This window comes from Acanthochromis polyacanthus, chromosome 13 (genome assembly GCF_021347895.1).
Source record: "Acanthochromis polyacanthus isolate Apoly-LR-REF ecotype Palm Island chromosome 13, KAUST_Apoly_ChrSc, whole genome shotgun sequence".
Classification (NCBI taxonomy): Eukaryota; Metazoa; Chordata; class Actinopteri; family Pomacentridae; genus Acanthochromis; species Acanthochromis polyacanthus.
The window spans coordinates 17,275,610-17,296,533 of record NC_067125.1 but is presented as its reverse complement, the minus strand read 5'-3'; the positions used below and the strand labels follow the sequence as shown (position 1 = coordinate 17,296,533).

The following is a 20,924-nucleotide window of genomic DNA, read 5'->3' as shown; positions in this document are numbered from 1 at the left end:
GTTCAGAACCAAATATGCAAAAAAACAAACCAAAACAAATATGGTGTGCATGTGTGAGTCACTGAGTATTTGAGCTTTAATGTGTTTTTCAGTGCCCTGGGGTAGGTAAGTGATGAGATCCTAGTCTCATGAAGAATAAACTAGGTCAGATGCAGGGAGAAACTTCCACAGCCTCAAGGTCTGAATGTGACGGCAGCAACTCTATCCAGTTGTCCCATTCAGGAGTTCTAGCACTGGTTATACTATTTTTGTTTTTCTTGGTTGTTCATTTTAGATACTGTATTTTATTTGACTGTGGCAATAAATTTAAACTAAATAAATACATAACATTTGTCTGTTCTTTCTCATTGAAAATTTTTAATTTTGAAATGTCTTATTCTCAATCAAAAAAGTGCCAATCCTCTTATAATCAGGCATATCAAGCGATTGTGTTTTCCAATATAACTGTCAGGTTATTCGTGTATTCTTAAATCCATCTGGTATAAAGCACACTGACAATATTATAGTCCTACAGTCTCACACACACCCTGTTTCACAATGTTCACTGACAGCAGGTATAAATATTTATGGGGGGCATTTAAACTGCAGCAGCATTCATAAATTACATCAAACAATGAATCTGCAACACACTGAGTAATGACCTAATCAACATCCACCTATTTTCCTACTTGCATGTGTACAGAGAGGCATAGTCTATCAGAGAACAGCATCACATATTGCACAGTAAAATAATTATGACCAAGTCTCTACTGCGCATCAGACCAGCTCAGCAAGGGAAAACTCAGTGCTCATTTGCATACTGTAACAGCTTCAGGGTGAAAGAAACTGGCAACAGTAAGTCTCAAAAGAGACAAGAGGCTATGCAAAGAGCCTCACTTTGCTGCTTTAGCTCCCAACAAAAATGATCTTTATACTCTCTTCAACAGTTTTAGACATTTTTATTCAAGGTTTACTTTTCTATTAGGATTTATGCCAAGTCATGCCAGTCAGGTCTGATGACTAGTCAATGATTTTTATTGTCCAGGACATTTGGTGTCTGTGACATTTTCACACCTCTGGTACATCACTGTTGTCGCCCTGCTTACTCAGGAACACACAGGCCAAGTGGGGTTACTTCCTGCCAGGAGCAATTCTCCAGAAAGAAACATTGTAAGTGGCGTTACTCTTGGGAAGGCCTCCACCTTCATAAGGAATGTGTTTACATAGCAAATTCCAACTCCACCCATTAAACAACCACAACTATGGTGGGAGAAGGTTGTTATGAGGTAGGTAGTTGAGCCCCTGCCATTCCCCCCAAGCAAGTCAACACAATTACTGTCCAAACTGGAAATGAAAAAAAAAAACAAACGGAAAACTCAGAGAGGTCAATTCTATGTCACCTGTGAAATTTACCATTCAAGGGTTAAAAAGCTTCATTTGAACCAGTAAAATAGTATTTAATGGTAAATGTGAAATGTACATGAGTGTGTATCTGTATTGAGAGATTTTGCTTGGTCCTATTTGTACAAAATAAAGAAAACTGAACTTGTATTCATAGAACAGTTCCAATAGTTAGTCAAGACAGTAACTAAAACAGCTCATCAAGCCTGAGCATGAATTTTTAAGCACTCTCTTACCCTGCCAAAATATTTGCCTCTCTAGAATTAAAAGGAATGAGAGAGACAGACAGTGACCTCTCTGCTGCTTCCTGTTGCACACATGCAGCATCACATGCTGCTGATGTAGCAGCGCAGTCGGGCCATACCACTTCCTGAGCCTACAATCACACCAGGCTTCCTGTATATATCAGACACACATCAATCCTTTCAAACCCACACTCGACTGTAATTCCCCCCAACGTCTTTTGCCGTAATCAAATGTCAAAGACAGGAGAAAAGAAAGACGTGGTACTGTGCATTGTGATTTCAAGCTATAAAAGAACTCTGTTAACTCACATTGCAGGCTTTAATACCATAGGGCAAGCAGATGGGAAATTCATGGTGGAATCCCCACAGACCCACTGGTGAAGTGAAATAGAGGGCAAACGTTGCCCAACAGCAAACATGCAATTAATCTCATTCCTTTCAGTGCTACAGTAACTAACTCTCATGTTCAAAGTGGAGACAGCTAAATAAAATGCACAGATTAAGGTCACAAACCTAGAAAAACAAGGGCTATGTTTTAGTGAAAGTACAAAAATGTGTCCAAGCAGTCATCTTCTCCACTCTCTAAGAACACTAAAACGTGATCAGTGGGGACTTAGACAGGAGCAAATACCCCCCTTTCTCCTGCAACATCTTTACAATAACCGTTATTCATTAATGGAAAACGGAAAGGTGATTTCCATAAAGCATTAAAAAGGAGTGGTGCAGGCTGCTGACTGCAATAGGCAAACAGGATGGATGGATGAACAGTCCACTGAGTTTCATGCTAATAGCGCACTTTCAATTTAGTCTAGAAAATGTTTTTACTTAAAGAGGCTTGAGATAAGCAAGCATAACTCATATTTACACAAAAACCAAGGTAAAATTTGTACACCAGAAGTTTTGGTACTAAAATAAACTGCTGTGCGTTCATTTTAGCAGCCTACAGAAATGTTGGGGGGGAAAAAAACGTGAGTGCGCTCAGAGATACTCAAAATTCTTCAGAAGAGAATGACTACGTGCAGATTAGCACAACATCAACGCACTGTCTCTTAGTTGTATGACAAATTATCATTTATTGTGCAACTGATTGGAGAATGATGCAATAAAATGCGAATAATCTAATCCACTTTGGACTTCTTTCCCAATTGTGACCGGCATCACCTATACCCACACAACAAAACCTTTTCACCATGCAAAAGTTGACAGCTGAATTGAGGTGGGATATCTGTAGCTGAATAAGAAGAAATGGAATGCTTCACTAATCCCAAATCCCGAGCTACAGATGCTTGGTTACACAACTGTACAGCAAGGCTTTAAGTCCGGCAAACGAGCCAGCTACAGTGTAACTGTCTATGCAGTGGCTGGGTTTTGAAGCTGTCGTAGGAGGTAAACTGCAGACAAGAGGGAATTCATTCAAACGGTTTCGGTCTGCTGATCGACAAGTGAAAGTCTTGCTGATATTTTTACCAGAGGCTAACTGGGGTAACGTTAACACTTTTACATCTGACACAAAAATAGAAGACTCGACTAAATAGAGCTGATGATGGCATGAATACTGATATTACATTAGCAGTTGCATGTCATGTCTACCACCATGCATGCAAGGAAAATCAAACCGCATGGTGCTATTGAGTATAATGACATTAATACAATAATTTAAATATGCATTCATGCGTTTTCTTTGAGGTTTTATAATAACCAAGTCAACTGGTTAGCTCAGTTCAACCACCTCAATTACAAGGTGGTGGTTCCCAATAGCAACTGGTAGTAGCAGCTGGCTACTGGCTTATCTGTAGACCTAGCTTGCAAGTGTCAGATAAGTTCACCGGGTAACAGTGCAAGCTAAAATCAGCTAGCATATAGGGTGGTAGCTAGGTTCACTGGCTGGCTTTGCTGAACACTGACACCTCCTTGTACCCCGCCCAGCACATTCACAGCAAGACAATGTCAAAACAGCTAAACTCACACTGACTTCAGCGTTACCTGTTATCTGTCTAACGTTAGCTAGCGCTAGTCGGCTAACTGGCTCAGTCCGCCCCGTGTAGCCGATAAAACGTTATCATGTGCGCCATGTCTAAGCTAAGGTCACTGTGCAACTTAATACACTTACAGGATGCCAGAGCAGGAGGTGCACACGAAGGAGCCCACGGTCATGTTGGCATAGGTTGGGCCGCGCTGGTCGCAGTCAAAGCACTTTCTATTGGGAGGCAAACTCGTCATTTCTCTCAGCATCTTCAGGTGTTTCTCCTCCTGTTTTCGTTTCGCACTCGCCGCCATGGTGAAGGATACAAAGCAGGAAAAAATTAACCCGGGGGAGCCTGCAAGGTCAGCTATAAGTAAAACAAAAGGCTTGTGCTTTTTTTAACGGTTGCCGACTCGTGCTGAAGACGGAGAGGGGATGGGTAGGGAGCTCTGTTGTCAGGGCGGCCTCGCGTCTCCTAGAACAAGGAGTTACAGACGCAGGGTCAGGTCCGCTGACGGAGCAAGAGCTGTCCTGCCAAGCACTTCCGCCTTCCTTTAAATCCCGTTATGCAGACCACATCGTTTCTATTTGGGTCAGCGCCAAACATGAGTGCCTTATATTCCGATATTCCTGAGACAGAAATCACGTTTCTTAACATAATTATATCTAAATTAGCATTATTATTTCACTGTGATCACGATTGACTATATTACTATCCACTTGTCGTGTGTTGTCTGCGCTGTACACAATTTTAGCCGCATATTTGTAATTTATACTCCTGCATTAACCATTCTACGTGTTTCCTTATCTGCAGTTCAGATTGTGAGAAAGATGATGAGCTCTAAACAGGGTAAGAGGAGCGATTTGTTCAAGTAATTTCCAGTCTAAAACAACGGATTCCGACCCTTAGAAATGGGTTTGAATGATCTGGTCTCTTTTACTCTTTGGTTGCATTCATGACAGCGCAGACTGCTACAAGTGTGTCTTTAACACAACAGCGCCACTGTGAGGATAATCATAATCATTGCAATGTTGTGTGGAAAAGGCGGTGCTGCTGTCGACTGCTCATATTTTTGATGTAATGCGGCTTTCATTTTGTGAAAATATGCAAAAAATACATGTGGTAAGCAATGTCGCTGAAACGCATGTAAAAGTCTTCTAGATTTGTTTTGTAAACGCAAATTGTCAAAAATTACCTTATTTAAGTTATTCCTGTAAAGCCCTTCAATTATGCTGTAGGGTCATAATGGGAATTTCTTAGGTAAATCTGTGATTATTTTACTGACTCAATACAAAATTTCCCTTGTGAACTCAGTCATGTAGACATACACTATTTGTGATGTACATTTTAACAGCTTCTAAACGGTGAATGCATTTTTATGATATAAGAGGTGGAAAACACGAACAAGTAAGTTAATTGTATTTCATGTGAATGTGTGAAATATGCTTGCTTGATATGTACACAATGATATACCTAAAAGTCTTAAAGGAAAATCTTAAAATCCTTACTCAATAACCTGCAGAATACACATAAGTAGTGTGCCACATATACATTAAGTTTATATCCACACATCAATTTCATATAGGAGTACACAATGTGGAAGAAATGAAAATGAACATGAGTCATAACGTACACATACTCATATTTATTGCAGATGAATAACAGAATATAAAGTAAATCAAATGGCAGTTGTATTGTTTACAAGGGCACAATTGCATATCGGGGCTATTTTGTGTAACAGATTGTTGAACCTGTAGGTTATTAGCCAGAACTCTTCATGTAATCAGACCTGCTCAAAACTGATTCATCTATCTATTGAAGTGGAAGGCAGGATCTTACAATAAAGTAATTTTTATTTGGACAAAAACGCTGATGTAGCTCCCCTTTGTCTGGGGGAACTGGCATTTAAATAACCAAGAGAATCTGATCTGACAAGGGAACAGCAGCACTAAATTTCAATAAGGTAAATGGTGGTGCCCTTTGTATTTCATTTTTTATCTACAATTTGTGCAAAGCCTGTAGTCTTCAAATGAGATTTCTGTCCAACTGCACCCTCTTTAAATGATTTTTACCTCAGCATTAGAGTTGCCACTTCTTTAATTGCTGCTGACTGATTGAATTAATGGCTGTTGATGCTGACGTTGTGGAGAAAAGTCAAAGGGTTTGCGGTTCTCCGTGTAGCCATAAAGTTTCCGGAGGGCCACGCGAGCTGCTTCCTCCTCAGCTGCTAAAACTGTCTCTCCTGGACCTTGAGCTAGAAGCTTCTTGTCACTGAATTAACATTGAGGCAAACAGAGACACGACAAAGATATTATAAATATGCAGACCATAGATAAAACAAATTTCCCCCATCAAGTGCATTGTGATTTATCTGCATCGTAATTTGATGTGTAACTTGATAAGACTTCATTTTATGGCATTAACTGTTTTTGGCAAATTTGGAATTAATTTAAAAATCTCAATCTGCTTTGCAGCATACAAATCAACACACATACCTGTACAAGCCAACAAAGTACAGTGGTAGGACGGTGCTGGCTCCAGCAGACCTAATGAGACGAGGCTCTGGCAAAGGAACATTCTTCTTACTAAGCTCCTCCACCAGCAGTCCCATGGGGTTGACAACTGTCCACATATCAAAGAGATCCTTTCCTATCAGCTCAGTCACCAGGAAATCCTGGCAAGAGGGGGAAAGGTACAGGTAGCGAAAAGGAAAAAGAAAAATGTCATATTTCTATATAAACACCAGAGCAAATTGAAGAGGAACAAATTTCTGTTTCTTTGAACAATGATACTGTGTAGCAAACCTCCTACCCTGAGAAATAATCCAGTTCGCTCTGCTCCACTGCTTTCCTGTAGAGCTCCAATCACTGCCATGAACGTAGAATGGAGCACATCATCGGGAACAGGAAATTCTGCACTCATTGTTAGGTCTTCAATTCCAAGATTTCTTGCAACATAAGTCACAACTGCTTGACTGGTGAGGTGCCCTACAATACCCTCCACCCCCTCACCCGGCAGGCTGGGAAAGCTTGCCCTGCACCAGTCAGTAAGGAAACTCCTGACAAAGCTTGTTCCCTTTTCACTCAGCTGAATATTATCTTTCAGAACAAGAGCGGTGGTCTCAGAGTCAACACCTAACCCTTTTCTCCTCTCTTGCTCTGCCTGCAGGTAACAGGGGTTGATGAAGGCTGTTTTCAGTGGCTCGAGGGAGAAGTTCTCATGGAGGCGGGTGCTGAAAGCCTGGACCTCAGCATGGTAATCCCAGTGAGGCTGCTGGGACCTGAAAGACAGTCAAATAAGGAGAGAACTATTAGTCCTAACTTGCTTTTGAAGAAACATTGTAAACTAGTTTATATATACAAAGAAAACTGTCATAAATGATCAATGGTGATGGTAAAGTTATGGAAAAACTCCATGTCTAGTGTAACGCATGTGAAAGCAACTAAACCCTTTTCAGACATACAGTCTTCTCCATTAATTTGATGGAAACTGCACATGTTGGCTTCATTTCTGAATGTGCACCTTGGTCACTTTTCCACAAAATTGAGGCAGTCAACTTCAGTACTTATTGAAAATTAGAAATTATCTCTGAACTGGAGACAGGATTGGTAAAGATCTAATGGCAAGTCAAACTGTGTACTGTTTTGCACTTTTGATGGCTGTACTGATACAAACACAGTCACAGCTCATAAGTTGCAGTTAAATCATTTGTTCCATAGCAACTGTCTTCAGGTTTGGTCCTGATCTCCATCACAGCTGACAGCTGTTGATATTTTGAATTTATTGTCAATGAAGGAGTAATTAGATTCTCATCACAAATGGAGTTTTGATTGTTTAAGAATCCTATATAAATAAACCTTACTTAATTATCTGGACAGTTCGGTAAGCGCGTTGTTGGTTTAGATTTAGTTTTATATTTATTAGTGCATTATTAAGAATTACACATCACTTAATGTACTGCCCAATCTTGCGTCTCCGTCACTGTCATGTGTATGTCTGGAGGAATCTGTAAGGAACATTAACATACAAGTGGCCTATATCTGAATAAATTTTTTTTGACATTTTAACAGGCAGATGGAGCCAACATTATTATGCATCGCATGATTGAAAACAACTTTACAAAACTACAGTTAATACGTTTAGTAGAGGAAAGTGTCTGTAAGCTTTATTTGCACAACCTAAAAGTTCAAATGCCAGTCCTAATTCAAATAATTCAATGCTAAACACTGAAAAAAGTTGCACATTTCGTCAAAACGTGCTTGACACATAAGCTAGAGGGGCTAGCTAGTAGTGCTAGCTGCATTACTAGCTTCATTTGCTAAACTCTGAACACAGTAACAGTGCACAATGCTACTAAACAAGTCTGCACTGCAAACGTGTTAAAAGTCAATATAATGTTGTCTAACTTAATCCTGCTAAGACAAATAAAAACATGCTTTCTTCTACCTCTAACACATTAATGGCCTTGAGATGCTCTCTAGTGAGCTCTGGTGTTAGCTAACGTTACCGTGGCTTCGGCGGCGGAGGTCCTTCAAGCTTTAGCTTCTTTGCCATGAGGTACGTGTACGCTTTCATCCACCGCTTCTTCTCCCTGACTTGTGATAATGACACATTTCTGCAGACACGCTGGCAATGAATCCCCAATGTTAGCACACCGCGATTTAGTATGTACCCCGACGCCATGTTGATCCACTGACACTACAGTGCAGCAGCAAAAAGTGTCCGACGCTGAACAACAAACTACATCCGGTCCTCCAAAGCGGCCATAGCCTAATGACCACGCGTTACCATGGAGACAAACATAAACTGTAAGTAACGTTAGCTAACGGAGTTGAGTCGGCTTTTGAGTGATATTCATCAGATTAGGCAACTAACAAACTGCCATTAAGCTTATAACAAAACATCAAATTTTACTTTGGCTTCCTCTGCTCGCTTTTTTGTCTATTTTTTTTTTTTTTTTGCGATTTTCAAGAAACAATGGAAGGGAAATTGGTGATAGAAAGTCAGATCCGAGGAGGAGATGCCCAGAAAACTTCTGCCATTACAAAGGAAGCAGCTCAAGATGACTTGGAAAATAGCAAGCAAATGGAAAGCTCACCTCAAGAGAAAAAGGAAAAATATTCATTGCCGCAAATGACCAAGAAATTCCTGAAAGACCACTGTAAGCAAAATAAGCTTTACTCCACACCTTGCCTGAATGATACACTGTATCTCCATTTTAAAGGTTTCTCCACAATTGAGAACTTAGAGGAGTACACAGGACTGAAGTGTCTCTGGCTGGAAAGTAATGGCCTACAGCGCATTGAGAACCTGGATGCCCAGGCCGATCTACGCTGTTTGTTCCTTCAGCAGAATCTCATACACAAGTTGGAAAACCTGGAACCTCTGAAAAAGCTCTGCACCCTGAATGTCTCCAACAACTACATACACGTCATAGAGAACATCTCCTGTCTTCCTGAGCTGAGCACTCTGCAGATTGCCCATAATAAGCTGGAAACTGTGAGGGACATTGACCATTTGAGTCAGTGTCCAGCCATTAGTGTGTTGGACATGTCCCACAACCTGCTATGTGAGCCAGAGATCCTTCCTGTGCTGGAGGCAATGACAGAGCTAAGAGTGCTGAATCTGATGGGAAATGAGGTGGTGAAAAAAGTCCCAAACTACAGAAAGACCATGATTGTGCGCCTCAAGCAGCTCACTTTCCTTGATGATCGCCCTGTGTTTCCCAAAGACAGGGCATGTGCAGAGGCTTGGGCAGTAGGAGGATTGGAAGGGGAGCGGAAGGAGAGGGAGCAGTGGGAAACAAGAGAGAGGAGGAAAATTCAGGACAGCTTGGAGGGAATGGCGATGATTCGAAAAAAGGCTCTGGAGAGACGACGCCTTCGAGAGCTACAGGAGAAAGGTGAACACTTACTTGACCATATGAATACATACTTTATTTTCATAGTGCGCATACTCGGGGTAATTACTAAATGTGGATTTCCATCTTTAAACTGTATATTTTGCTTCATTTTAGGGGAAACTGATGCTCCCAGCACTTCAGAGGCTCCTAGTGAGGAAAACAACACCCAGATTTTCACATCTTCCCAAGATGAGAAGATTGAAGCTTTTGTGCAGGACTGTATGGATGCCCATGAAGAGTTTTTACAGTGTCAGTCAAACCAGGACCTCAGTGAACATCAGCCAAACAGCGACCGTGGAGAATCAGAGCAGCTAGGTCAAGTGCTGCAGACAGAGGGGGAAGAGAAAGATGAGCAGCACCAATCAGAGATAGAGCAGTCTGTGAAAGAAGAGAAAGAAAGTGTGAATCCAGAGGAGTCCGCACAAGAGCAAGAAAGTGCAGCAGGAAATATCTTAGAGACAGAGAAAGTAGAAGATGATAAGCAACAAGACCAGTCACGTGGAATCCAGTTCAAGAGAAATGACACAGTGAGAGAGCAGTGGGAGAACAAACAGCCTCCTCTGGTCAGGGCAACTCCTCCTAAAGCAGACGAGGTCCTACATGTCCCTGGACCACTGGTCACAGAGCTGGAGGACACAGAGCAGCTGGAAACCATTCAACTCCAAAGTCGTGAGCTATGTATTGATGACCTGCCTGACTTGGAGGATGTGAAAACAGAGGATTTTCCCGGAATTTTCTCCTCTCAGCAAGTGTTCAAACCAAAAATAGAAGTAATATCAGGAGGCAGCGATGACGAAGAACCAGTGGGTGTTGAGAGTAACAGCATGTCCACCTTCGGTTCAGATAACAAGTCTTTGTTCCTAATGAGTGGCTGCAACAAATCAACTGGTGTCTCTTGCAATACGTCGCTGGTGTATCCAGAAGATGAGGACGATGCCATTACCCTCCATGAAAAATCCAAAACAAAGCAAACCTCATTTCCACCACGATGCCTGATTGAAGAGCTCGACTAATGCTTTCAAATTTGAGAGCATTTTTAACTAGATAAGCCCTGCCTTAACAGCAGCAGCTTCAAATAAAACCGAATGTAATGCAACCAAAAAATGTAAAGCTTTAATTGAAAAAACATGTAGTCTGTCAAAATAGTAACAAGAAATTGTTTAACATATGTGTTAAAGAATTTCATAGTCCTTGTGTTGTATGGTTGTCATTCTTCTGTGGTAACAATAAATCGTACCTTTATGTAGTTAGTGTTCAGAAAAAAAAAAACTTAGTCCGCTAATAACATATCTGATAGGTAGTGTCTACAGATATGGACCCGTATGTGCAGGAAATAGTAGTTAACCGGCGCCAGCTCTTCAGTTATCTTAACGGGTCCGTACCTCTAGTACAGATGCTACAGGTACGGGTCCGTACCTGTAGCATCAACCTATCTGATAACATTCCTGTGTAAAAACTTTGATATCAGCATTAAGCAGATATGATTAAAAATATATCCAGTTTAAAAACAAATAAAAGGCTTGAATTCATAAAGCATTTGGTAAATGTGTGAGATGTTTCTTCTTCACAAAACAGTAAAGTGATAATAATGTGTTCATTCTGTTAAAGGACCAGTATGCAAGATTTAGATCCTGGCTCTAATAGCTGAAATGAAATATAGTATTCATATGGAATGTTACGTTCATGAAATCTCCCCTGACAATGTTAAGATTAGCTTTGAATATCTTCATATCCATATCAGATTAGACAAACCAAACACTTGCGTTTTAGTGGAAGCCTGTGTAGGAAAGTGAGAGTATTCAGTTTTCAGCGAGATCCCACTACATACTTTTATGCATTCATAAAAATACAGGACAACACATCATAGGTATGGTTTTACTCAACTGTATTAGATTTCCAAGTCCAACTCACATAATCACTCTCTCTGCAATAAATATACAACATGTTACCATCGCAGAGTTGCATGTCTCCACTCTGCAGCTCTACTTCCTGTTTTGGTGAACTACGCTATACTGTATCTCTGGATGAGTTACTTCTAACGATCCTGAGTGGCATGAACAAATATTTACAACATGTCATACACAGCAGTGGGCAAGATTTGAAACGAAAACAAAACATGAGAAAATGGAGTAGGGTGAAATAAGAGTAAAAAAAATAAAACTGTACATGTATTAAATAAACAAAATCAAAATATTCGCCCTGTGTGCAACAGGCCTTGCAGATGCCAAGGTCTCCTGATGAAGGGGCTGAGTGCAGCGAGTAAGCTAAACATTTGACACATAGAATAAGGGATAATACGTTGTTATGTCATGCTGACGGCTGAATTACAAACTAACGTCGCAACCACACCCAGGTGTTGACCAGCCAGAAAGCCACAGTGACAGAGTACAGGATCAACTCTCGTTTCGCTCGCTCCTTGTTCTCTTCTTCCAAATGTTGGAGTCTCCGGTTCAACTTGATGAGCTGTTGATGAATCAAGAAATGTTTTCTTTGTCACAAGGGTTCCACGACTCTCTCTTGCATGACAAGATTGAGATAATGTATTAGGAACTAACCTGACGTCTAAGTGTTGTTGCATCCACCACAGTCATGTCATCCGTTGTCCCGTCCAGAGAGGCTTCATATGTTGACAAAGCAAGCCTTGAAAACAGAGCAGCTGCTTTAATGAATGCATAATTCAACCATTCACAACAGAGTGCAACATTTACACAGCACAGTTAGAATATACTGCAGAACTTCATAGCAACATTGTTTTCATAGAGAATTTTTCTGACAGGACTTAACCTTATTTTTGACCTGGAATGAAAACACAAGGCAGGAAAGGATGAGGACAAGGAAAGAGGAACAGAGAGAAGTGCCAGGTGAAGTTACCTGGAATCATGCAGGGGGTTGGAGCTTGAAGCCGACCCCCCTCGCAGTGATGGTTTGCTGAAGAGGTGGGGAAAGGCAGAGTTGGGAAAAGGAAAAAAAGAGATATAGAGAAACAGTGTTGCATCCATGCACACAATTTGCATGTCCTTCGCAAACATGCACTTTTTGTATTTTCCAACAGGCTAATCTTTCTTTACCTTTACGATGTCTGATTTCACAAGTCCTCTTAAATTAGTTTATTTTTCATTGTTCTTTTAACAAATGTCATTATTCCAAAGGTTTTGTTGTGACTGTGATTTAATGTGATTAAAATTGAGAAGATTTTTCTTTCTGCTTTAACTTCATGCCTTCCTCAGGAAGGCAAACAGTCAAAAGTTCAAACTGTTACAAAACCCTAAGGAAGGTGTAAGTTGAGATTTGTACGAAAGCATTTACAGCTTCTTTTTGTCCATTAATAAACTCATATGCTCTGCACATGTGCCCTTTATTTTTTGGTGGTTTTGCTTTTAACTTACGATCTTTGACCAAATGTGAACTTTTGAATTTCAAGTAGAACTACACCTTTTGTTGTCTTCCTTAGTTTTTCCATTTCCTTAAGGAAATTCATTCTCTTCCAAAGTGAAACAAAAAACTGAAGTGCCACATCCTCCTAAAACTCAAAAATTACCCATTTCCACTACAAAAATAAAATCTGTGGCAGTTCACTCCTGCATTAGCTATTATGTGTGTGGAATATGTGTAGCAGTAGGGACCTGAACTGAACCAAAGCCACATATTAGCAAGGTGCATAAAAAACGTTTCTTTGTTTTGTGTGATTAATACATGCCTATTAATACTGTTAATGGAAGTTAGAAAAAGTCTGTTAGAAAATGGTCATATAATGTTTGGGATGACACACCTGATATGCACCCCTCCCCTGTCCTAAGCACATGGTGCTTAAGAGCGGAAACTAAATTTAATTCAGTATCGTATTTCAGGAAGATATCAGATGCAGTCTGTATTTCTCTGACTGACCAACATCAGTTAGATCTTTTGTTGATGATCGGGAGGTCACCTGCGAGGGTTTTCATCCAAGACCTCCAGGACCTGCTGGTAGGCCCGACGCGTAGTGGACTGGATGAAAGATAGAACACCACTAGCGCTGTACAGGTTGTGTTCTTCAGCCACGGTGAGAGGGGGACATGGGTGAACAATGGCTGAGGGGGACGGGGCCGCACTGCTCAGTACCCACCATTAAAAGCAGAGGGAAAGGGAAGAAAAAGACAAAAGAGGATAGGAGAGGAGGAAGAGGAAGGATAGGGAGAGAAATAAGGAAAAGAAACTGTCCTCAACCAAGTGAAAAAAAATCAAAGTGACAGCCAAAGACTGAATCTAGCAGCTACTAACGGAGCAGTGAGTAAAATACGGCCAACAAAAAACAGAAATGCACAATAAGATTACTCTAACTTTAATTATTCAAGAATGGCCACCATTCAAGCCACACAAGAAGCAGCGACTTCATCAATAGCACAGGAATTCATATGTAGCTGCAGAACAGAAAGTGATCAGTAGATCTACAAGGTAAAATGTCCTTTTTGGCCCCATGTTTATATAATATGTTTAAGCACCATGAGCCAAATTTTTCCAGTCTCTAGAATTTTAAACCTATATAATAAAACTGCAGAGCATATGCAGTGTAAACCAGGCTTTTCAATCAATCAAACTAAATCAGATGTACTTAAAACTTAAATAGCATTGTGTTAAAAATGTATGTCCAGTGTCATAAATTTTCTTTCATTGGTTTTCTGCCGGGCTGCTCAGTGGAGTAGTGATTAGCACTTTCGCCTTGCAGCAAGAAGATCCCTGGTTCGAATCCCGGTCTGGGCCTGGGATCTTTCTGCATGGAGTTTGCATGTTCTCCCTGAGCATGCGTGGGTTTTCTCCGGGCACTCCGGCTTCCTCCCACAGTCCAAAAACGTGCTGAGGTTCATTGAGTACTCTAAATTGTCCGTAGGTGTGAATGCGAGTGTGATTGTTCGTCTGTGTATGTAGCCCTGTGACAGACTGGCGACCTGTCCTGGGTGTCCCCTGCCTTCGCCCGAGTCAGCTGGGATAGGCTCCAGCACCCCCCGCGACCCTAATGAGGATGGAGCGGTGTATAGAGGATGGATGGATGGTTTTCTGCCATGTTTTGCTTTGTGTTCAGCTGTGTTGTTGACAAGCAAATATGGTCTTCCAGTGTGTTTCTACATTAAAAAGCAATATTGCTAGTTTGCTTCTACTAATTCTGAAGCTGTTACACATCTTACGAGTGTGTCTCAAATATTTAACATCATGACGTTAATGGATTAGTGTCAATAACAAAAACAACTACATTCTGCATTAACAATGAAAGCAGCAAAAGGTACGCAGTAACGCAACAGCTTGTTGCGCTGGTGGCAACAGACAGCCAGCTACTGTATGTCAATGACAAAGGGACAAAAGAAAGCATAAAACCCAACAGAAGGATGCAGTCTGCAACATGCAAATAAAAGCTGGAGTTGATATCAAGCAGTATCTAGACCAATACTCACGCAGAATCATTGCGCATCAGCTGATTGTTGATTGTTGCTGACTGACGACCAGCTGCATTCTCACTTGCGGAGCGTTCCCGCCGTGAACGTCCTTGGGACCGCAACTGCAAGAAATAACAACAAATGATTTATTCAGGTTTTGGTTTACTGTAAGGACATTGTTAATTCAACAACTGGACTTTTTTCTACAATAAATAAACAATTTATTGCTTTATTGCTTATTCACTTACCATCTCCTCACTGTCTGGTGCTGCCCGTTGCTCCTCTTCCAGGAAGTCCAGGGGCCGCTCATTAAGGGTAAGGACTCGGGGTGGAGTTTTGAGCGACAGGGCTTCTAGTGGTGTTGACTGGATAAGGTCCAAGTCTCTGGGTCTGGAGAACTGGGTATCATTGCTTTCACCTGGCAAATAAAGATTGGAATTTAAGTTTAGTGTAAGACTTTGATCTATTTTTACAATAATGTGTTATGATGAACAAAAGTTAGATAATGATGTCTATCAGGTATTACATGTATCACAATACATGTAATACCTGATAGACATCATTATCTAACTTGCTTGTCACAACTAGCATGTCTGTGTGATTACACATTTTGATAAATTTTCAATTTGAAACAGCTGACATTATATCAGTGCTGGCAGTGAAGCAGCCGCTGGGGGCAGGACAGACACAGATAAAAACATATCAATTTTCTATCAATGGCTGCGACAATGCCACATAATAGTTAGACTATGGTCAGCTGACAGACATTGAGGAGGTGCAGAGTCCATCTGTTATAAAGGACTTTGAACAGTACAGAAAAAACAGCCCCTAGATTTACACAATGTTTTACAGTATGCAGTTTCACAATTTGACAGGCTCTAAGCGCCAAAGCAAGAAACATAGTATCATTCCCTCTAAAAACTAACAAAATACTATTTCCTAAGTGGAATACAGACATTGAATAAGATGGTGTGCTGTGTGTGCCACACGTATATTTGGCTATGTCATGATAATTGTCATATTCAGTGATGTTTGTGTCCCTCAGCTTTTAACACACAGTCATGGGTATATGCAGCTAGCATGCTGCATGTCCCTCTCCAAACAAAGCTGTTGCTTTTCACCATCTGTGAAGTTTGGGATTAACAAGTCAGACATTTTAGAACACTCCTTTCTAATATCGCTGGACCATACCAACCTGCAACCACAATTCTCTCTGGGACTTGCATTATGACACTATGGGGGACCTCCTGCGATCCAACATTGGGGTCATCATGGGCTTGAGGAGCCACTTTGAGCATTTCTGGGATGCGCATCCTCTGGCTGATTCCTTCAGTATAGTCCAGCTCATACTGGATACGGTTGATCTCCGCCATCTCAGCCGTAGGGGAGGGAAATGCTGCTCCGTTCATTTTGCTGTATGAAACAATTTGTTTACAGAAGTAAATGAGAAATCATTGAAGTAAAAATAGTTTCACTTTCAGCCTTGTTGAACTTGCTACTCTCTGCATTTTTACTGGCACACCTTATTCTATTTCCGCCACTGCATATTTATCACAAAACAATACTCTCCTGTTGAAGATCCTGATACTGAAATAGTGGGGTAGGGAGGGCTTGGAGACCGAAAAATACTCGTGACAACATCATATGATGAAAACACTGTCTTCTGATTTCATAAAGGGACACAAAGGGAGACTATTCACCGGCTAGCAAGTAATATTGATTGTAGCATTTAACAACTGCTGTTCCCAAGACAGAACCAGTTTCATTAATGCTAACATAATGCTAACATCAACGATGATATGGATAACTGGCTGATATCTGAAAGCTAATACAGTAGTTATATAAAACTTTCTGAAACTAACAACCAGTAACAACTAAAAGAAACGTGTTGGAGTCTAAAGCTTTAGTGTGGTTTTGGTTGGACAGCTGAAAAAAGTGGCAAATAACCCCAAAGCTCAGCGCAAATTCAAGCTAGCGCGTTAGCATAGGTTTCTTACCGTCTGGTTAGTTCCCAAATACAGATCTCTCTTCAAACAATGTCTTTTTCAGATACTAAACGAAATTAAACTTCTAAATTTGCTCCGAAATGTAGAGTTACATGTGAGTATTACAAACGTTGAAGCTGTCAAGCATCTCCTTCTGTTGATCTGAGAGAGGAAGCTCCTCTCTTCTTCCTGTTCGTGTTGCGCATGTGCAGTGAGCTCCGGAAAGTTTTGTGGAGTTGGTGATCTATTTCCGCCACCTGCTGGACGGAAGAAGAAGTTAATTAACTGAAGGCAGGGTTTCCCCAACATTGATATAGTTTATCTCTGCCATCTCAGCTGTTCATTTTCTTTACCACTTATTAAACAACATTGCTGCAATGTTTCTCTGAGAATGGCGTTTTTCTGATCAACCTGTCTGTACCGTATCTTTATTGTTTTTCCATTGAAGTAATAAAATTTGATCAATGTTTTGTTTTTTGTATTTTTTTTTGTCTGCAAAGCTTTTTGACTCATTTCTGTGTAAAAATGAACTTGCTGTTAAAGTTTTTTGTTGTTGTTTTTCTTGCCAGTGCTGCCTAAGACTTTGCTTAGAAGGAAACTTCGAACTTTTTGGATTCTTCTCTATAATTTTGCAAGTTCCTTACATTACTGTGTGCCTTGAAATAAAATATGTTTTGAATTGAAACAATATAAATGAACAGAAAAAGAACTGAAATTCAAATTAATTCACTCTTATTTTAGCCACAAAGGGTCTAGAATTTTTCAAAGGCCCAACAATACCTTTGTTGAAAATTTTGAGGTTTTTTTTTTTTATTACCTCCGCCAGGAGGTTATGTAATCACAGGAGTTTGTTTGTTACCTCCGCCAGGAGGTTATGTAATCACCGGAGTTTGTTTGTCTGTCTGTCCGTCTGTGTGTGTGTCTGTCTGTCTGTTAACAGCATAACTCAAAAAGTCATGGACGGATTTTCACCAAATTTTTACAGGATGTCCGGAAGAGCACGAGTAAGAATCGATTAGATTTTGGAGGTGATCCGAATCACCGTCTGGATCCAGGAATTTTTTGAAGGTCGAAGGACAATTGAGAGATGGCCAAAATCTAATCGATTCTTACTCGTGCTCTTCCGGACATCCTGTAAAAATTTGGTGAAAATCCGTCCATGACTTTTTGAGTTATGCTGTTAACAGACAGACAGACAGACAGACAGACAGACAGACAGACACACACACACACACACACACACACACAGATGGACAGACAGACAAACGGGATGGCGGAGGTATGCGCTCTCCGAGTGCTTTTCTAGTTTTTTATGTTTTCTTTATACATCCCAACATGTAGCATAATTTATTATAGAGGTTAAATAAAGCATGACTGTGTGTTACTAATAATTCCTGCACATGTGAGTGTCTCAGGGGCTTTGGGGAGATGGCCCCACAGTGAGTGTGGGTGGTGCGTTTACTCGCAGCCATTCAAAGGCTGCTGTTGACATGAGACAAGTCGTGCCTCTGCTTCTCCAGTGATCGGGGAAATCAGGAATATATCAATGATAAACGCCAGCTTTGGAGTCGTGCCTATAGGCGGACTTGCATAAATGTCAGGATGCTCATCGTTTGACGGGAACAGAGGCTGCGCCGACTGAAAACTTCTCTCCGTGCGTGTAACTGGCTGAAATTATGTTCCCACATATTTGTATTTTGTGTGTGATATTATTCAGCACCATGCACACCGGGTCATCTTTGGAGCTGCAGCTTGGCATGTGAGTAACTTGTTGTAATCTGCATCGTTTTGACAGTTTTTTATAATTATTATTATTTCCATTTATTTGATTTTATGAATGATCAGGTGAATGAGGAAGTCAGGCTGCGCGTAAAAAAGGACAAGCAACGTGCCATTGCGTATATTTTAAATCAAGATTGTTACATAGCCCACGTTTTACAAATAAGTCAACTTTTGCTTTTGTATTACTTTATAGTTACTCTATGTGTTACTCTACTCAGCGTCCACTAGGAGTCTCTCTTTCAGGTCCCCCCATGAGAATTCAAGTGTATTTTATGGCACCGCTGTAACGTGCGCCTGCACAATAACTTCCACAGGAATGTGACTTTTTGGATAGAACTCCACCAGAGGTTTCCGTATTTAAATAGACTGTGCAGGACATGATTGAAGGAATCGTTTTCATTACAGGAGAAGCAGAATACTTCCTCTAATTAACTTCAGGCTGCTGTGTATTGAAGCCAGATGGTTCGTACAGCAGAACACCTCTGGACAGTTTACCTGCACTGACAACACACACACAAACGCAGGATACCTTTAACACAGTGCTGTACAGTAGTAGATATTTTCTGATAAAATACACACCAGTGCATGCATGTACATGGACATGATAACAAATGTGTATTTTGTGTGGAATTTCATTGCTTAGCTTTGACAGTTTACAAATCTGTGTTTTCTTTCTAATCAAGCAAACAGGAAAAAGCCTAACTATTTGACAAACTTGTGTCATGAGTTGATGTTCTTGTCACTGAACATATGTAGTGCATGTGGAAGATGGTGCCTGTTGGATTGCTACAGCCCTGCACCATAATCTAGCCCTATCGCTCAGCTCAGTCAACTACCAACCCCAACTACAGAGAAAAATAAAAATAAAGCGTAGGTTCAGGTCTTGGAAGTCATCCTAAATGGCACATTTTTCCAAATTTTGCTGATTTTTGGTGAAAAACATTATTTTTGTTTGCATCAGTCCATGTCTTTTTCCAATTATTTGTCGTGTTTTTTATGCACAGGCCAAATGTTTGTGCTGAACAGGAGATGTCCATGTTGGGGCTCCGTCAGCCTTGTGTCCAGGCTTTTTCGCGCTTGGTCAAAGTATGGAAGCAGGGCTGCACAAACCACCAATGGTGTATGGGTTTCGAGAGGAGGTAAGAATAATCATAATTCCACACTGCAAAAACACTTTTGCGCATTACTAGTTGGCAGACATTTCAACAAAAAGCACGTCTGGACTGGGTAGTTATAGAGATGCATATTTTACACAGATCCCTATTTTAGCAAGTTCTCCTAGCCAAGTGCATTTGGCTGCACTGGAATGACTTGGGATCAGTGCTGTTGCACAACTTCTGTTTTCTTTTTCACCTGAAATTTTACTCCCATCATGACATATAGAGATCTTTTGGAGTTAATTTGAGTTGCATGAATTCTTGTTATTGAGCAAAACAGATTGAGCTGATTATGTAACAGAATCTTTCCTCCTCAGGATAGCATACTACACAGCATACAGGCAAGTGTACAACATGGATCTACACACAGTCTATAAGTGCTGCCCCGGCTGGACTCAGAAGGGGGACGAGATGGGCTGTCTGCATAGTGAGTAACAGCATTTCACTAACGTCATGTAGGGCTAGATCAGTGATTAAAATGACGAAATACACAAAAACATGAGTGCAAAGCAGCTTTACGGTATGTGATTTGTTGCATCTGCAGGAGTGTGCGGCGCAAATACTTGTTTCAGTGGTGGGAGATGTGCAGAAACTGGAGATCATTTATGTCAGTGTCCATCGGGTTTCAAAGGGACACAATGTCAGTATGGTGAGTGTTCATTCCTAACTATTAAAAATCAAGCATCTGTCACAACTCACTCATTCTTATGGTAGAAAACTAAGTGCAGCTTTGACAGTTTTGACAGTCAGTAAGCTCACTTCTGTGGACAACATGTTAAATCTTTAATAGGCTCAGTTCAGACCGTATGCTTTCACTTTACAAAAGCAGAATGAGCCTGTGGTGTAGTTGTGACTGGATGGGGCTGCTCTGTGGGGTCTCTAGTTAGTTAAAGGTAGAAGAAATGCACTCTGAGAGGAAAGGTTTACTTTGAAGGCGAAAGCCTGGAGTGTTGTGGCAAAGCCAGCTGAGCCTCCACTCTGTAAAAACTGCATGTTAATGAGGACATCGTCAGTTCTGGTTTCATGTGGTGAAAAAGTAAAACTTATATAACTGGAAATGTGGTGGCGATATTTAATTAGGAATAGTACAACAAGTGAAATTAC

General features: G+C 40.7%; 5 protein-coding genes across 15 annotated transcripts in view; 2 read left to right on the top strand and 3 right to left on the bottom strand.

The window, feature by feature from the left end:
- Window positions 1-4,137, bottom strand: part of agfg1a (ArfGAP with FG repeats 1a) — a 28,565-nt gene extending 24,428 nt beyond the window's left edge. For 3 of the 9 annotated variants that reach the window (XM_051957992.1, XM_022192576.2, XM_022192578.2), the window contains exon 1: window positions 3,736-4,131. In XM_051957992.1, the coding sequence (XP_051813952.1) occupies window positions 3,736-3,902 (167 nt within the window). In that variant the 5' untranslated portion in view covers window positions 3,903-4,131. Of the gene's footprint in view, window positions 1-3,735 lie in introns of all 9 variants that reach the window. The other 6 variants (XM_051957990.1, XM_022192573.2, XM_051957991.1 and 3 more) reach the window with 4 other exon arrangements.
- A 1,077-nt stretch (window positions 4,138-5,214) lies between these two features.
- mrpl44 (mitochondrial ribosomal protein L44) lies at window positions 5,215-8,317 on the bottom strand. Its single transcript, XM_022192587.2, has 4 exons — window positions 8,097-8,317; window positions 6,401-6,869; window positions 6,085-6,263; window positions 5,215-5,860 (listed from the first exon to the last, which is right to left on the bottom strand). The coding sequence occupies exons 1-4, from the start codon at window positions 8,270-8,272 to the stop codon at window positions 5,686-5,688; spliced, it is 999 nt and encodes a 332-aa protein (XP_022048279.1). The 5' UTR covers window positions 8,273-8,317; the 3' UTR covers window positions 5,215-5,685.
- Window positions 8,318-8,322: 5 nt separating this feature from the next.
- dnaaf1 (dynein axonemal assembly factor 1) lies at window positions 8,323-10,734 on the top strand. The gene is made up of 2 exons (XM_022192572.2): window positions 8,323-9,491; window positions 9,606-10,734. Exons 1-2 carry the CDS (start codon window positions 8,567-8,569, stop codon window positions 10,502-10,504), a joined length of 1,824 nt encoding a protein of 607 aa, XP_022048264.1. The 5' UTR covers window positions 8,323-8,566; the 3' UTR covers window positions 10,505-10,734.
- A 625-nt stretch (window positions 10,735-11,359) lies between these two features.
- On the bottom strand, window positions 11,360-17,099 carry mffa (mitochondrial fission factor a). Of its 3 annotated transcripts, XM_022192588.2 has the most exons (8): window positions 16,894-17,099; window positions 16,092-16,309; window positions 15,145-15,314; window positions 14,915-15,018; window positions 13,417-13,578; window positions 12,363-12,419; window positions 12,047-12,131; window positions 11,360-11,954 (listed from the first exon to the last, which is right to left on the bottom strand). In XM_022192588.2, the coding sequence occupies exons 2-8, from the start codon at window positions 16,303-16,305 to the stop codon at window positions 11,823-11,825; spliced, it is 924 nt and encodes a 307-aa protein (XP_022048280.1). In that variant the 5' UTR covers window positions 16,306-16,309; window positions 16,894-17,099; the 3' UTR covers window positions 11,360-11,822. The 3 variants fall into 3 exon arrangements, with proteins under 3 accessions (XP_022048280.1, XP_022048281.1, XP_022048282.1); XM_022192589.2 differs by lacking the exon at window positions 13,417-13,578; XM_022192590.2 differs by lacking the exons at window positions 12,363-12,419; window positions 13,417-13,578.
- A 1,268-nt stretch (window positions 17,100-18,367) lies between these two features.
- Window positions 18,368-20,924, top strand: part of megf6 (multiple EGF like domains 6) — a 70,541-nt gene continuing 67,984 nt past the window's right edge. The window contains exons 1-4 of the mRNA XM_022192570.2: window positions 18,368-18,640; window positions 19,668-19,802; window positions 20,138-20,247; window positions 20,365-20,469. Coding sequence (XP_022048262.2) covers window positions 18,558-18,640; window positions 19,668-19,802; window positions 20,138-20,247; window positions 20,365-20,469 — 433 coding nt within the window. The 5' untranslated portion in view covers window positions 18,368-18,557. The remainder of the gene's footprint in view (window positions 18,641-19,667; window positions 19,803-20,137; window positions 20,248-20,364; window positions 20,470-20,924) is intronic.

Coding starts and splice junctions, on each gene's coding strand:
- mrpl44 (XM_022192587.2), bottom strand. CDS start 8,272: ATGGCGTCGGGGTACATACTAAATCGCGGTGTGCTAACATTGGGGATT. Junction 6,870..8,096: donor CCTCCGCCGCCGAAGCCACG/GTAACGTTAGCT, acceptor ACTGTCTTTCAG/GTCCCAGCAGCCTCACTGGG. Junction 5,861..6,084: donor TACTTTGTTGGCTTGTACAG/GTATGTGTGTTG, acceptor ATGTTAATTCAG/TGACAAGAAGCTTCTAGCTC.
- dnaaf1 (XM_022192572.2), top strand. CDS start 8,567: ATGGAAGGGAAATTGGTGATAGAAAGTCAGATCCGAGGAGGAGATGCC. Junction 9,492..9,605: donor TCGAGAGCTACAGGAGAAAG/GTGAACACTTAC, acceptor GCTTCATTTTAG/GGGAAACTGATGCTCCCAGC.
- mffa (XM_022192588.2), bottom strand. CDS start 16,305: ATGAACGGAGCAGCATTTCCCTCCCCTACGGCTGAGATGGCGGAGATC. Junction 12,420..13,416: donor TTGGATGAAAACCCTCGCAG/GTGACCTCCCGA, acceptor CCACCTCTTCAG/CAAACCATCACTGCGAGGGG. Junction 11,955..12,046: donor CAACAACACTTAGACGTCAG/GTTAGTTCCTAA, acceptor ATTCATCAACAG/CTCATCAAGTTGAACCGGAG.